The sequence below is a fragment of the Chanodichthys erythropterus genome, chromosome 6 (genome assembly GCF_024489055.1).
Source record: "Chanodichthys erythropterus isolate Z2021 chromosome 6, ASM2448905v1, whole genome shotgun sequence".
NCBI lineage: Eukaryota > Metazoa > Chordata > Actinopteri > Cypriniformes > Xenocyprididae > Chanodichthys > Chanodichthys erythropterus.
The window spans coordinates 7,297,501-7,312,500 of NC_090226.1; the positions used below are offsets into that span (position 1 = coordinate 7,297,501).

The 15,000-nt window shown below is 37.5% G+C and overlaps 1 protein-coding gene across 1 annotated transcript in view; it reads left to right on the top strand.

The window, feature by feature from the left end:
- The window catches only part of mapkapk3 (MAPK activated protein kinase 3), a 21,375-nt gene extending 6,631 nt beyond the window's left edge, over positions 1-14,744 (top strand). The window contains exons 2-10 of the mRNA XM_067387923.1: positions 3,301-3,440; positions 4,313-4,377; positions 6,821-6,900; positions 7,011-7,137; positions 7,278-7,353; positions 7,469-7,593; positions 9,312-9,397; positions 9,481-9,561; positions 14,088-14,744. Coding sequence (XP_067244024.1) covers positions 3,301-3,440; positions 4,313-4,377; positions 6,821-6,900; positions 7,011-7,137; positions 7,278-7,353; positions 7,469-7,593; positions 9,312-9,397; positions 9,481-9,561; positions 14,088-14,243 — 936 coding nt within the window. The 3' untranslated portion in view covers positions 14,244-14,744. The remainder of the gene's footprint in view (positions 1-3,300; positions 3,441-4,312; positions 4,378-6,820; positions 6,901-7,010; positions 7,138-7,277; positions 7,354-7,468; positions 7,594-9,311; positions 9,398-9,480; positions 9,562-14,087) is intronic.
- The last annotated feature ends 256 nt before the right edge of the window (positions 14,745-15,000 follow it).

The window sequence follows — 15,000 nt, forward strand, 5'->3', positions numbered from 1 at the left end:
TAGAACGACATGAGGGTGAGTAATTAATGACATTATTTTCGTTTTTGGGTGAACTAACCCTTTAATTCAGACCATTGTAGCTTGTAATATAACTGAAAAACCTGGCTCAAAATGATGTAAACGAAACTAAAAAAACGTGATCTGTGTGCTTGCCTGTGCAAGGCTGTTGCATGCTAAGTTTTTATGAGTGGTAGCTAGGGTGTTGCCATGCAGTTCCAAAGGTGTTTGAATGGGGTTGCCAGGGTGTTAATATACAGTTTATAGGGTGTTCTTGGTGATTGCCAGGGCGCTCCTAGTATGCTCTGGTCAGTTGCCAGGATGCGTTGCTATGCATGTCCTAGGCTGTTCTGGGTGGTTAAATATGCACTTCCTAGGTAAGTTTGGAAGTTGCCATGCAGTTTCTAAGGTGTTATTAGTGGTTGCCAAGGCGCTGCTATGCAGTTCCTAGGGTGTTCTGGATGGTTGATCTGCAATTCTTAGAGTGTACTAGGTGTTTGTTATGCAGTTTCTAAGATGTTCTGAGTGGTTGCCATGGTATTGCTATGCAGTTCCTAGGGTGTTTTGGACTGTTGCCATGCCGTTGCTTTGCAGGTCATAGGTAAGACATTGCTTTGCATGTCCTAGGGTGTTCTGGGCAGTTGCCAAGATGCTGTTATGCAGTTCCTAGGATTTTTTGGACTGTTGACAGGAAGTTGCTATGTAGGTCCTAGGCTGTTCTGGGTGGTTGAATATGCACTTCCTAGGGTGTTCTGGGTAGTTGCCAAGGTGTTGTTATGCAGGTCCTAGGGTGTTCTGGGCTGATACTAAGGCATTGCTATGCATGTCCTAGGCCAGGGATGGACAACTCCGGTCCTGGAGGGCCAGTGTCCAGCAGAGTTTAGCTCCAACCCTGAACCAGCTAATCAAGGTCTGTAGGATTAGTAGAAAGTTATAGCCAAGTGAGTTTTTATCAGGGATGGAGATAAACTCTGCAGGACACTGGCCCTCCAGGACCGGAGTTGTCCATCCCTGTCCTAGGCTGTTCTTGGTTGTTGAATATGTACTTCCTTGGTTCTTCTAGGTAGTTAGCAAGGTGTTGCTATGCATTTTAATGGGTGTTCTTCTGTGTAGTTGCTATGCAGTTCCTATGGTGTTCTGGGCAGTTCCCAGGGCGTTGCTATGCAGTTCCTACACTCTAAAGAATGCTTGGTTAAAAACAACCAAAGTTGGGTTAAAAATGGACAAACCCATCGATTGGGTTGTTTTAACCCAGTGGTTGGGTTAAATGTTTGTCCAACGTGCTGGGCGTTTTTTTTTTTAAACCCAACTATTGTTAAATAAAATTACTATATGGCTGGCTTAAAATTAACCCAAAATCAGACACATAGTTACTAGAATCAACAATAACAATTGAGGTAAATAAAACTACCCAGCAGGTTGGGCAAACATTTAACCCAACGACTGGGTTAAAAACAACCCATTTGCTGGGTTTGTCCATTTTCAAACCAACCTGGGTTGTTTTTAACCCAGCAATTTTAGAGTGTTGGGTGTTCAGGGTGGTTGCCAGGGCGTTGCTGTGCAGTTCCTAGTATGTTCTAATGGTCGCCAAGGTGTTACTATGCAGTGTCTAGTTTAATACTTAACCATTACATTCTACTAGTTGTAATAAAAATAAAAAACTCAAGTTTACAAGTTTGTTAGCACCAGACAGTGCTCTCATTCAAAGCAGTAGATGCCATCTCCCTTTAGAAATTAATCATTTTACAAGATTACCCATAAAGCTTATGTAGTAAAACCAGTGCACATGTGATTTAATGTGTGTGTGTGTTATCTGATACTCTCGTGGTTTTCTTCAAACCACAGCTTCTGTTCTGTGTTATTGTTGTAAAAGGAGTTTCCTGACATGTGTTCCCCTGTGATTCTACAGCGTAGAATTTTTTCTTTTTTGTAGGTGGTTCCTGTATGTCTGTGAATCAAGAGTGAACTATAAAGGTTACTGCAGTCAGTCATTTACAACACTGCCCTTGAAACTCCTTCCCACGGGCATCTCTGTTAAATGACTCAAATTGTCTTTTGGCTGCTGTTAGTCGGAAAGCAAACGCAATGCGCCTCTTTTTCACCCACACACATTGTGAACTTTTAGTTTATCAACTGCAGAGACGGAGACAATGTGGGCGGGAGTCAAATGAAATTGCGTGTAGTTCACATCTCTGCAAGTGCTTTTGGGCTTTAATTGATAGAAATTAATACCAAATCCCCATTTCTGAATACTTGCATGTAAACAATCGCTGAACTTTTTAAAATGTGTAAATGGATATAGCACATTTCTTTGCTAGTAATTGTTTCATGTGGTGACATCTGCCTTAATTTGTTTTATTTCGGGTCAAAAATAGTTTTTAATGTGACAGAATTAACACCACAATGAGAGTAATAAACACAAAAAATTTATTTTAAGAAGTTTTTTTTTTTCCCTTTTGTTCATATAGTAAGTGAAAGTCAATGACTGACTTTCATTTAATGGAAAAAACCTTTGAAAGATTCTTCAGAATATCTTCTTCTGTGTTCCATGGAAGAAAGGAAGTCATAGATGTTTAAAATGATGACAACATTTTCATTTTTGAACTCTCCCTTTAAGACACCCTGTGTGCTAAGCTAAGCTTTTTTGTAAATAGCTTTTATGACAACAGCAAGGTTTATGAATCTACTACAGTCAGTATCAATTGATCACAGTCATCATGTTTCATTAAAGGGACCCATACACTGGGTGTTACTGCAGCAGAGGCTTTCAGGCCCCCAAAATACACTCTGATGGGATGCATGTGCAATGTCAAGGTCTCACTCTGTTCCAGTGCATGCATGTGCAAGGACGAACACACAGAAAGACCAATTAAGGACTTTCTGTACTGACTCTGTGTGGTAAATTGCACAAAATGAATTGAAATGTTCTTTTCTTTTATATGAAACGAGCTATTGCATAACTGTTCTTCTATAATGAGCAACAAGAGTCTGGAAAACGGTGAACATTTAATAATGCGATACTCCAGGTTGAAGACAATTTAAGCTTCTTCGACTGCATCTATAACATGCTGTCAATTACCACAGATAAAAAAAAGAGCTTCATATGCTGTCAACAAAGCAATTTTACTAAATGTTCTGTATAAAATATTTGATAAATAATCTTATAAATATGCTTTTGATCAATTTAGTGAATGTTTGCAGAATAAAATCATTCATTTCTTTAAAAAAAGAATAAAAGAAAAGTTGTGCTGACCAACACTTTTGAATTTTTGTCAGTCTGCAATTTTTTTCTTGTCTCTTTAGATTCTATACGAGTGTCCCAAAGCCCAGAGAGAAGTGGAACTGCACTGGCGAGTATCCGGAGGGCCACATATAGTTCGGATCCTCAGCATCTATGAAAACATGTATCGTGGGAAAAAGTGTCTTCTCATAATTATGGAATGGTGAGTCCTGTCAGTGGTAAAACTTAATTTTCCATCATGCTCGGCTGCCAGAAATAGTACAGTTCTTTTTATGCAGTCAGTCGAGGTCCTTAACTAGTGACATTTCATTTTCTTTAAAGACATGACAGGAAAAAAAACAGAACACATTACTGTTTTTTTGTGCTCAGTGATATCTTGTGATCTTGTGTCACAGTCTTGTTCTGAATGAAGGTTTCAGTTCTCCTTTTCACTTGTAGTAGGGTACCTCACTGGATTTTCCATTTAATTCTCGTCCATTTGAACAGTATTTTTTTAGTAAGAGCAACCACAAGACTTTAAAAAGACATAAGAACAAAACAAATAGCAAGTAGTCTTAACAATAGTACTTGCTTGCTACATGTGGTGTTCGGGGACATTCTCATTCTATAAATGTTCTAATTAAACAGAAAGACAGACTGTAAATTCTAAAAGTGAATTCTGCCAGTTTTCCCATTGATAACCTCAAAGCTAACAGACATGGATTCAAAGCCACAAAACTGTGTTTAATCAAACGGTGGCTTTGAGTGCTGTATTAAGTGGCTTTATCTGGAGTGACTGAGAGCGCTCTCCTCTCACTGCGAGTGGAAGTACATCACTCAGAGGAGCAGAGAGGGACTGACATAGTCCGAGATTCACAGAGACAAACGTTCCATTCCTTAATTGGAGCTCATTTCCTCTCTCCCTCTTGTTTTTGGACATTTTGGCAATAATATGATTCACATAATTTCTGTAAGTTGTTGTTTTTTCACATGCTCAGCTGGGAAAAGAACTCAGCTTATTGTGATTGTGAATTTGTGCATTAAGCTGTATAATTAGAAAGTGTGTGTGTGTGTGTGTGTGTGTGTGTGTGTCAGTATGGAGGGGGGAGAGCTCTTCAGCAGAATTCAGGCCAGAGGAGACCAGGCCTTCACTGAGCGAGGTGGGTTATGTGCCTCTTTGTTTTTATAGCACACACACACACGTAGCATACAAATGTATATGCACGATGGCACACACACACATTGGTTTTCATGTTTTATGGGGACATTTAATAGACATTATGGTTTTTATACTGTACAAACTATATTCTATCCCCTAAACCTAAACCTACCCATCACAGAAAATTTCTGCATTTTTTTATTTTCAAAAAAACATAATTCAGTGTGATTTAGAAGCTGTTTTCCTCATGGGGACTAAAAATGGGGACAAAATTTCCCCACAAGGTCAAAAATGACTGGTATTACTATCATTGTGGGGATATTTTTTCCTCATAATGTGGGGTTTACCAGGACCACACACACACACACATTCACACTCACACATTCACATAGCAAGTCTAAACCATAATTTCTATTGCTATTCAATTTTTACATGGTGATAATGAAGTTTTAGAGTAGAGTTAGTTAACTATGAATGTTGATTTTATTTAGTTGTTTAGTTTGTTAGTTAACAATAAAAATGAAGAGGAGAATAATTTCCCATATTTTTTCTATTAGTTAGTTAGTTGGTTAACAATGTAAATGGTGAGGAAGTTAATTTCCCATGTCATTTCCATTTAGTTTATTAATTATGGTTATAATTATGATGAGTTTAATTTCCCATATTATTTATATTAGATGGTTAGCTATTTGCTAGCTATGAATATGATTAAAGGGTTAGTTCACCCAAAAAATAAGTTTTTGTCATGAATTACTCACCCTCATGTCATTCCAAACCCGTAAGACCTTTGTTCATCTTCAGAACACAAATGGAGATATTTTTGATGAAATCCAAGAGGATTCTGTCTCTTAAATGGGAGCAAAACAATTTACACATTTAAGGTCTAGAACGATAGAAAAGTCCTCATTAAAGTAATACATGTGACATCAGTGGTTTAACCTCAATTTTATGAAGTGCTTTCTTTGCGCAAAAAATAACATAATTTACCTCTATATTTATGATTTACACAAAAAAATCATTCAAAGCGCATTCACAGAACAACTCCTGGTTTTAAAGGGATAGTTCACCCAAAAATGAAAATGTGATGTTTATCTGCTTACCCCCAGCACATCCAAGATGTAGGTGACTTTGTTTCTTCAGTAGAACACAAATGATGATTTTTAACTGCAACCGTTGACGTCTGTCAGTCAAATAATGGGAGTGAATGGGAACTCGAACAATAAGAGTCGAAAAAACTTGCATAGAAAAATCCAAATAAAACCCTGCGGCTCGTGACGACACATTGATGTCCTGAGACACGAAACGATCAGTTTGTGTGAGAAACCGAAGAGTATTTATATAATTTTTTTACCTCTAAAACACCACTATGTCCAACTGCGTTCAGCACTCGCTTAGTGAGGTCTGATCACGCTCTGACAACGGCAGTGATGTCTCGCGCGTTTACTTCAATGAGTGCTAGACATTACTGCCGCTGTCAGAGCGCGATCAGACCTCAAGTCTTGTGGTTCCTTTAACATTATGATCATTATTATGATGAGATTAATTTACTGTGTAATTTTCATTAGTTGTTAATTAGTTAGTTAACTATAAATAAGGCAATAAGCTTTCCATGTGATTTAAATACATAATAAATATAAATTATAAACATAAATATTCAAATAAAATATATAAATAATATATAATACTTTCTGTTAGTTAGTAGGTCTGTTAGTTAAAGGTGCAAAGAGGATGTTTTGTTTTATACATTTTTGCAATATTACTTGAAACTGTCTTTACTAACTGATAAAAAACTATTTATTAGGTGCACTGAAAGGAATAATATTAATATACATCATCTGTGCACGAGGTAGGCCCTTAAAAACATCAGCGATCATCGCATAAACGATTGGCCCTCTGGCTTGTCAATCACTGCCATGACGTTCCTTGTGAGAGACAAGTGCGGCTGCGCGCTCCAGTAACTTTCCACACTCCACAGGCGCCGCATGCAATGTTTTTGTCCGGAGACAGGAGTAACAACTGCAGATTATGAGTTACCTGCAGTGAGTCCGACATAATGAATCCACTAACACGACACAGCGAATGCCGGTGGCAAACACTCGTGTTCCAATACTCGTGCACGAGTTTTGGGAGGCGTTCCCTCTAAATGAGCTGTGAAGGAGGGGGGCTGTTCTTACACATGCGCTCATTTCAAAAACTCACTAACAGTCTTTGGTTTCTCAGTCGACTAAAAAAATCCTCTCTATCACCTTTAACTATGAACATGATTATGGTTATGATGAGGTTATTTCCCATATAAATTCCATGGGTTAGTTAGTTTATTTATAGTTTATATTTTGAGGCAGGAAATGAATAGTGGAGATAATTGAAGTCCCCTGCTCTCTTACACTTATAATCATGAAATTGCACTGGTATCAAATTGCATTACCACTGTATTATATCTGCAGAGGCCTCTGGGATCATGAGAGACATCGGCACAGCCATCCAGTATCTGCACAACATGAACATCGCACACAGAGACATCAAGGTAACAAATTAACTGTTTTTATTATACATTAAGGAATTATATATGAGGAAACTGGGATTAAGAATCTGTTTATGTTCACAATATTATGAGCTTCCCTTTGCCCTCCTCAGCCAGAGAACCTGCTCTACACTAGTAAAGAAGACATTGGAGTACTCAAACTAACAGATTTTGGCTTTGCTAAAGAGACTTCACTGCATAACATGTTACAGACGCCCTGCTACACGCCATATTATGTAGGTCAGTAAGATGAATGCCACTCTTTTCATGAAAGGTATATTCTTCAACTCTCTTTAAACAGAGAGAGACAGAGTTATAGTAAATGGATCGTGAATAATAACACTTGGTCGGCTAAAGTAATCATAAGATCTTTTCTCTAGCCCCGGAAGTTTTAGGACCTGAGAAATACGACAAATCATGTGATATGTGGTCTCTGGGTGTGATCATGTACATCCTGTGAGTATAATGACTCTGCTTGGTGTTAACTTAAGTGTTAAAGGCTGTGCTGTACATTTTATAGCTTCTATTAAACTATCTGAAACTGTTTTGTTCCTTTTTATGTTACATGAAGGTTGTGTGGGTTTCCACCGTTCTACTCAAACACAGGACAGGCCATTTCACCGGGAATGAAGCGACGTATCCGCATGGGCCAATATGAGTTTCCCAACCCTGAGTGGGCTGATGTGTCTGAGGAGGGTAAGAGGCATTTTAACTTCAGGTTGGTTGTTAACCACCAGAGGGCAGTGTCTCTTTTGTTTTGTTTGCCATTTCACTAACTACATGTAATCATGTAAACTACATTTAATCTACATGTAAATTGGTTTTATGTATGTATGGTTATGTTTTTCATAATTCAGTGCAAAGTATAGCTTTTGCATATTTTTTCATTTGCAATCTCCAGTTATTTTATTTTATTTTTAAAGCATTAGAAACACATATTCATGCAATTTAAAAGAATATTAAAGGTGCCCTAGAATCAAAAATTGAATTTATCTTGGCATAGTTGAATAACAAGAGTTCAGTACATGGAAATTACATACATTGAGTTTCAAACTCCATTGCTTCCTCCTTCTTATATAAATCTCATTTGTTTAAAAGACCTCCGAAGAACAGGCGAATCTCAACATAACACCGACTGTTACGTAACAGTCGGGATCATTAATATGTACGCCCCCAATATTTGCATATGCCAGCCCATGTTCAAGGCATTAGACAAGGGCAGCCAGTATTAACGTCTGGATCTGTGCACAGCTGAATCATCAGACTAGGTAAGCAAGCAAGAACAACAACGTATAGTAACTGACATGATCCATGATAACATGATATTTTTAGTGATATTTGTAAATTGTCTTTCTAAATGTTTCGTAAGCATGTTGCTAATGTACTGTTAAATGTGGTTAAAGTTACCATCGTTTCTTACTGTATTCTCGGAGACAAGAGCCTTCGCTATTTTCATTTTTAAACACTTGCAGTCTGTATAATGCACAAACACAACTTCATCTCTCCAACAGTGTGTAATGTTAGCTTTAGCCACGGAACACCATCAAACTCATTCAGAATCAAATGTAAACATCCAAATAAATACTATACTCACATGATCCGACGCATGCATGCAGCATGCATGACGAACATCTTGTAAAGATCCATTTGAGGGTTATATTAGCTGTGTGAACTTTGTAAATGCACTGTATTATAGTCGAGAGCTCGGGGGCAGGGAGCGCGCGATTTAAAGGGGCCGCAGCCTGAATCAGTGCATAGTTAATGATGCTTCAAAATAGGCAGTTAAAAAAATTAATTAAAAAAAAATCTATGGGGTATTTTGAGCAGAAACTTCACAGACACATTCAGGGGACACATTAGACTTATATTACATCTTGTAAAAACTGGTTCTAGGGCACCTTTAAATTATGGAGTAAAAGTATAACAACAATAGTTAGATATATTCTTAAATATATTAAAACATTTAATTTACAATGCACACACTCACACATGTTTGTGTGTGTGTACAGTACTGGTCAAAAATTTGGAAACATTAATATTTTTAATAAAATATGTCTTTGATAAAAAGTCTTATGCTCATCAAGGCTGCATTTATTTGATCAAAAATACAGAAAAAACAGTAATATTGTGAAATATTATTACAATTTAAAATAATGGCTTTCTATTTTAATATACTTTAAAATGCAATTTATTTCTGTGATGCAAAAATGAATTTTCATCAGCCATTACTCCAGTCTTCAGTGTCACATGATCCTTTAAAAATCAAAATAGTAATGTTTCCAAAATTTTGACCAGTATTGTATATAGTAAAAAAAAAATTTATGTTACACAATAAAATATAAAATTGGATTATGGGGACTTAAAACAGTCATGTTCTTCTTATTGATATATAATAATATAATATTCTCCTCCAGCCAAACAGTTGATTCACCAACTATTGAAGACTGACCCCAGTGAAAGAATGACCATTGAACAATTCATGAACCACCCCTGGATCAATGTGAGTATTACTGACGATTGTTTCCTTGGATATTATTTCACTGGATCTACACCAGGATTCCAACACTGAGATGTTTCTTTCAGCAATCCATGGTGGTTCCCCAAACGCCGCTCCACACCACACGAGTGCTCACGGAAGACAGCGAGATGTGGGACGAGGTCAAGGTGAGCGGAGGATGCACTGGTCTTGTTTACAATAATATCAAATACCATTTCAGTATCTTTTTCATTCTATTTTTTTCTTATTTATTAATGAGATATCTGAAACTGAAGTTTGGTAACAATCTGAGGGCATTATTATCTGTAATACCATCCCTATCCTCAAGGGGGAGCCACATAACAGAATTACAAAACAACTACCCAGTTCCATCACAATAGCTTTTTTGGCATTGTAAAAAAAAAAAAACTTAGAAACATACTCATGGAATTTGAATTGAATATTGCATAAAAACATAAAAAATAATGTAATTAATGCATGAAGTTTAAAAATATATATAATAATAATAATTAGTTAAGAGTTTTAATAGATAAAAACTTTCTATTTCAGATAAATGCTGTTCTTTTGAACTTTACATTCATCAAAGAATCCTGAAAATAAATTGTTGAAAACACAACTGTTTCTTACAGCAAATCAGCATATCAGAATGATTTCTGAAGGATCATGTGACACTGAAAATTGGAGTAATGATGTATATATACTAAAACAATAAAACAGCTGCATTTGAACCAAAATCTGTTCAGACAACTTGAACATTTCATTCATTAATACAGTTTATTCAATATACTTTAAAAAAATGGTAATAAAATATTACAAGATCTCAGAGTTAAACTGTGTCAGAAAAAAATTATCTTAATGATGTCAGATAACACTTAAGCAAAACATGGTCAGGTCAAAGTGTCTCAAATATTGGTCTAAAATATATATCAGTTTTACTGGTATTCCTCTGTATGACATTTTTTTGGATATAATATTTCACAGTTTATTTTGCTATCCTCACTTACATAAATGAACTATAGTGTCCTGCACCCACTAGTAAAAATATATAAATTATATCTAGTGTCTGAATGCCTTTTAGTTTGAGTGTATGTCTGTAATCAAAAGTGAAAGGTGCAGTAAGCAATTTCTGAGAAATGCTGTTGAACATTGTTGATATTTGAAATCAGCCCAAACAAACACACCCATCCCTTCATTGCTCTTCAACACACAATGCAAAAGTGAATGTCTCTTTATCATAGTTGAAGTAAAGCAAAATAAAGCTTTGCAAAAATAAAACGAAAAATAACAAATGACAAGATGACAAATGTACATACAGTACATGACTATACAAGCAAGAGTTTGTTGTTATTCGCCAGCTGCACACATTCAAAACCAATGTCACTCACGAGTACACGCCCCCTACTGCTGATTGCCTACAAGTTTGTTGTGCTGCTCTGTCTAATCCACTTTCAACAGCATTTCTCAGAAATTGCTTACTGCACCTTCAAGTTATGTATGTTATACCAAAGACTATAGAATAACACAAGACGTGTCACTCGTATTGTTTTGAATGGGATAAAGTAACGCGCAATATGGCGGAATACATCCCGCCTTCTAAATAAGAGCCAATCGCCGACTGGTAAAGTCATCGCGTCACTTCAGCGGCCGTTAGAATCACCGGTTTCTATAGACCCCTTAAAGGGATAGTTCACCCAAAAATGAAAATTTGATGTTTATCTGCTTACCCCCAGCGCATTCAAGATGTAGGTGTCTTTGTTTCTTCAGTAGAACACAAATGATGATTTTTAACTCCAACCGTTGCTGTCTGTCAGTCAAATAATGCTAGTGGATGGGAACTTCTACAATAACAGTAAATAAAACTTGCATAGACAAATCCAAATGAAACCCTGCAGCTCGTGACGACACATTGATGTCCTAAGACACGAAATGATCGGTTTGTGTGAGAAACCGAACAGTATTTATATAATTTTTTACCTCTAATACACCACTATGTCCAACTGCGTTCATCACTCGATTCGTTTGGTCTGATCGCGCTCTGACAACGGCAGTGATGTCTAGCACTCATTGAAGTATATGCGCGAGACATCACTGCCGCTGTCAGAGCACGATCAGACCAAACGAATCGAGTGATTAATGCAGTTGGACATAGTGGTGTATTAGAGGTAAAAAATTATATAAATACTGTTCGGTTTCTCACACAAACCGATCATTTCGTGTCTTAGGATATCAATGTGTCGTCACGAGCCGCAGGGTTTAATTTGGATTTGTCTAAGCAAGTTTTATTTACTCTTATAGTCCAAGTTCCCGCTGGCTTGCATTATACCACTGACAGACGGCAACGGTTGGAGTTAAAAATCATAATTTGTGTTCGACTGAAGAAACAAAGACACCTACATCTTGGATGCCCTGGGGGTAAGCAGATAAACATCAAATTTTCATTTTTGGGTGAACTATCCCTTTAAAAAGTACACATGAAATCAAAATTGACCTTATTTATTTTGTTAGCTCAAATTGATAGTTTTGTGGTGAACAATTAATCCGTGAAAGTCAATCCACACAAAAAAAATTGTTTGGCTTCGTAATATTTAATCAAAATCTGAAAATGCTCCTCCCCTCTGCAACGGTGCCCCTTCTCAGATGACATCAGTTTGACGGCTTGGGTTGTAAACACTTAAACCACTCCCCTCCGACCGTTAGTCTGCTATGAGCGAGAGATGGAGAGGAGGAGCGCTAAAATAAAACTCTGCCCTCTATTCAATATTCCGTTTCACTTGGAAATACGTCACAGCACTGGAGAAAAGTCGTTTGCAACTTCCAGTTCACGCGGACTTTAAAAGTTTGTAAATATTGCAACGTTTCCTGGTGGGCGGGGCTTAGCTGGAGGCAAAAAGAGACACTGGACTCAATGTTGACATTGAGTCCTAAAACATGTAAGCTAGCATGTTTTAGGAGGGATTTATTAAACATAGATGCAGAATAAGGTTCAGAACTGTCCGAATATGTACAGTCACTGACTCTGCGGGACCGTGACAGCTATTTTTGTAAATTAACTTAAGTTTTGGATATTTCCTAGACAACATATGAATTACTTTCGGGTGGTTCGGGGAATTTTGTCAAGGCTTATTGTCTAATGTAACCTAACGCTGGGCTAACTATGATTATGGCTAGCAATGTGGATTATTTTAAGAGACCATTCAAAGGATGGCACACACATCTATCGCTGTATGTTTATTTAACATTTAAGCTAGCTAGTGCGCTGAAAGTTGGCGACTTTTCACCTATAAAACAGAAACTTGCTGATTTGTACTAGACAAAACCAACACACCATTACATATACAACGATTATTTTACCTGATATGAAGTGTGCACTGCAAACACGAGTATTATTTATGATCGTCTCCGTCCAGTCTGTACGTTACGCCGTATTGCTTTCAGCCACAATTATCTTTTTATTTCTGTGAAGGAATGTCTGGCGGGATCTGGTGAAACTTTAGTTTTGAACCAAAAGTCCTGTTCCTTCTATTCTGGCAGCCAAAAACACAACAAGACGACATTTTAAAGTCAAAACCTCAAACTTTTAGCGCACCCGCTATTCTTATTTATGTTTTGCCTCCAGCTAGAGCGGTGACGTCAGACGCGCGCCTCCGAAGAGACGCGCATGATGTGCCCCAGGGATGACGCGTTTTTGTAGGCAAAACCCGGAAGCGAGTTAGCATTTTAGGAGTTCCGGTTCCAACGTTTTTTGAATGGGTTTTTGCTAAATCGCCTGAAATAAGGTCTGTGGTAAACAAAGCCTCTAAATACTTTCACGTTTTGATCTATGACATAAAACACACCAGATATAACTAACTTGTGAGTTTTTAAACTTTTACTGTGTCTTAAAATCGGCGGTTGCTAACAAATTGCTAAAAGGGACTACTTCCTTTGGCGGGGACTTCAGACGTCATCATTAAAAACGGGACATCTGGACAGCATTTCTCATGAAAAAGTGGAAAAGTATTCATAACAGCACAGATCATAATCAGTGAGCATGTTTTTAAATAGAGTTGTTTTTTAAATACAGTTTGAGGAAGCTTGGTGGTGACGACGTTGATCCGCGACCATGGTGTGCTGTAGTTTATAGCTTGCTGTTAGCCTTTTATATCTGACGACTTTATTTAGGCTTCAAAATGTATAAATGTTGTGTTAACTTGTAAAGATTATCTTGATAGAAAAAACGTGTAAGTGTCATAACCCTTTGTTAAACACAGAGCTTATTTTCTGCGATTTTCCAAAAGTCTATGGGAAAATGCATAGGCTTTCGATCGAGGGAACCCGTGCGCTGCTAACGTCCGGGTTGGCCTACAAAAACGCGTCATCATTGGGGCGCTCTATTTAGGTCTGCGCATAAGCTTGATCCATCCCAAAAAAATACAGTTTTTTTTTTGTCATGATTCGAGCGTTTAGAAACTAAATTTATGAGCCGGTTGTTGTTAGATTTTATTGGTGATTTCAAATATGAAATTTAATCGTAAGGTTGGCGAACAGTTTTGGAGAATTTGATGTTTCCCCATTCAAAGAGATTGCATGATGCCCAGTATGCCCGAGAGGCGTTTCAAAGATGGCCGCCGAGTGAAATGACTTTGAAGGGACTTTGGTTATAATATTTACATTTCTTTTCTAATTTTTCTTCTTTCTTTCTCCTGGTTTGTAGGAAGAGTTAACCAGTGCGTTGGCCACCATGCGTGTAGATTACGAGCAGGTGAAGATTAAAGATTTAGATGCCTCCAGTAACCCCTTGCTGATCAAGAGACGCAAGAAGGCTGCGACAGGTGAGAAGAGTGGAGGAAGCGGATGCAGTAGCCAGTGAGGGACTGGAGATGGAGAATAGACAGATCAATGACATGAAGGTAAATGGAGGATCAGACAAAAGCAGTCAAGAACAAGAATGGAAGATAGATGGGCTCTCCAAAGAAGAACAGAAGATGGATGGCTCAAGGGAAAAGGCAAGAAAAGGATTTCAGTGATAACCATGAAAAACAGGGGAATGCACATGTACACAGAGGAAGTCCTAGTTTCTACCACCAGCAGTGAAGGACTGAAACAGCTGCTTTAAAATCCTTCAGCTCTGTGTGTGTGTGTTCATTAACTTTATATGTGTCTTTTTGTGTACTGATCTATTACTTGATACGCACCTCTCGCACTGTGTATGTTATATGTGTGTAAGATGTGTCTCGATGTGTCTATCATGCAGTTCACTCCAGAGACTTCATTTGTTGTTGTTTTGGGCTTTTGCTATTGGCCCAGTTTATTGCAAATAAAAAAAATTCAGAGGAATTGTATTTCCATACGGGAAATGTTTCATAATATTGCTTGTGTTGCAAAATGTGGTACTTTTTGGTGCAGTGAGTCACTTCCTGAACCCAAACTACTCCACGTCTGAATAACTAAAAACGCTGACCTCAGATCAGGCCAAAAGAACAGTCTCCATTCCTTAGTGGACCAGTTAGAGAAGATGACATCCGAATACTTGATCACGCCTCCCACCATCTCAAAAATTTAACTGTTTAATATTTTGCTTGCCAGAATTTACATTAGCCAGACATATAACTACCTATTAAGCTCAT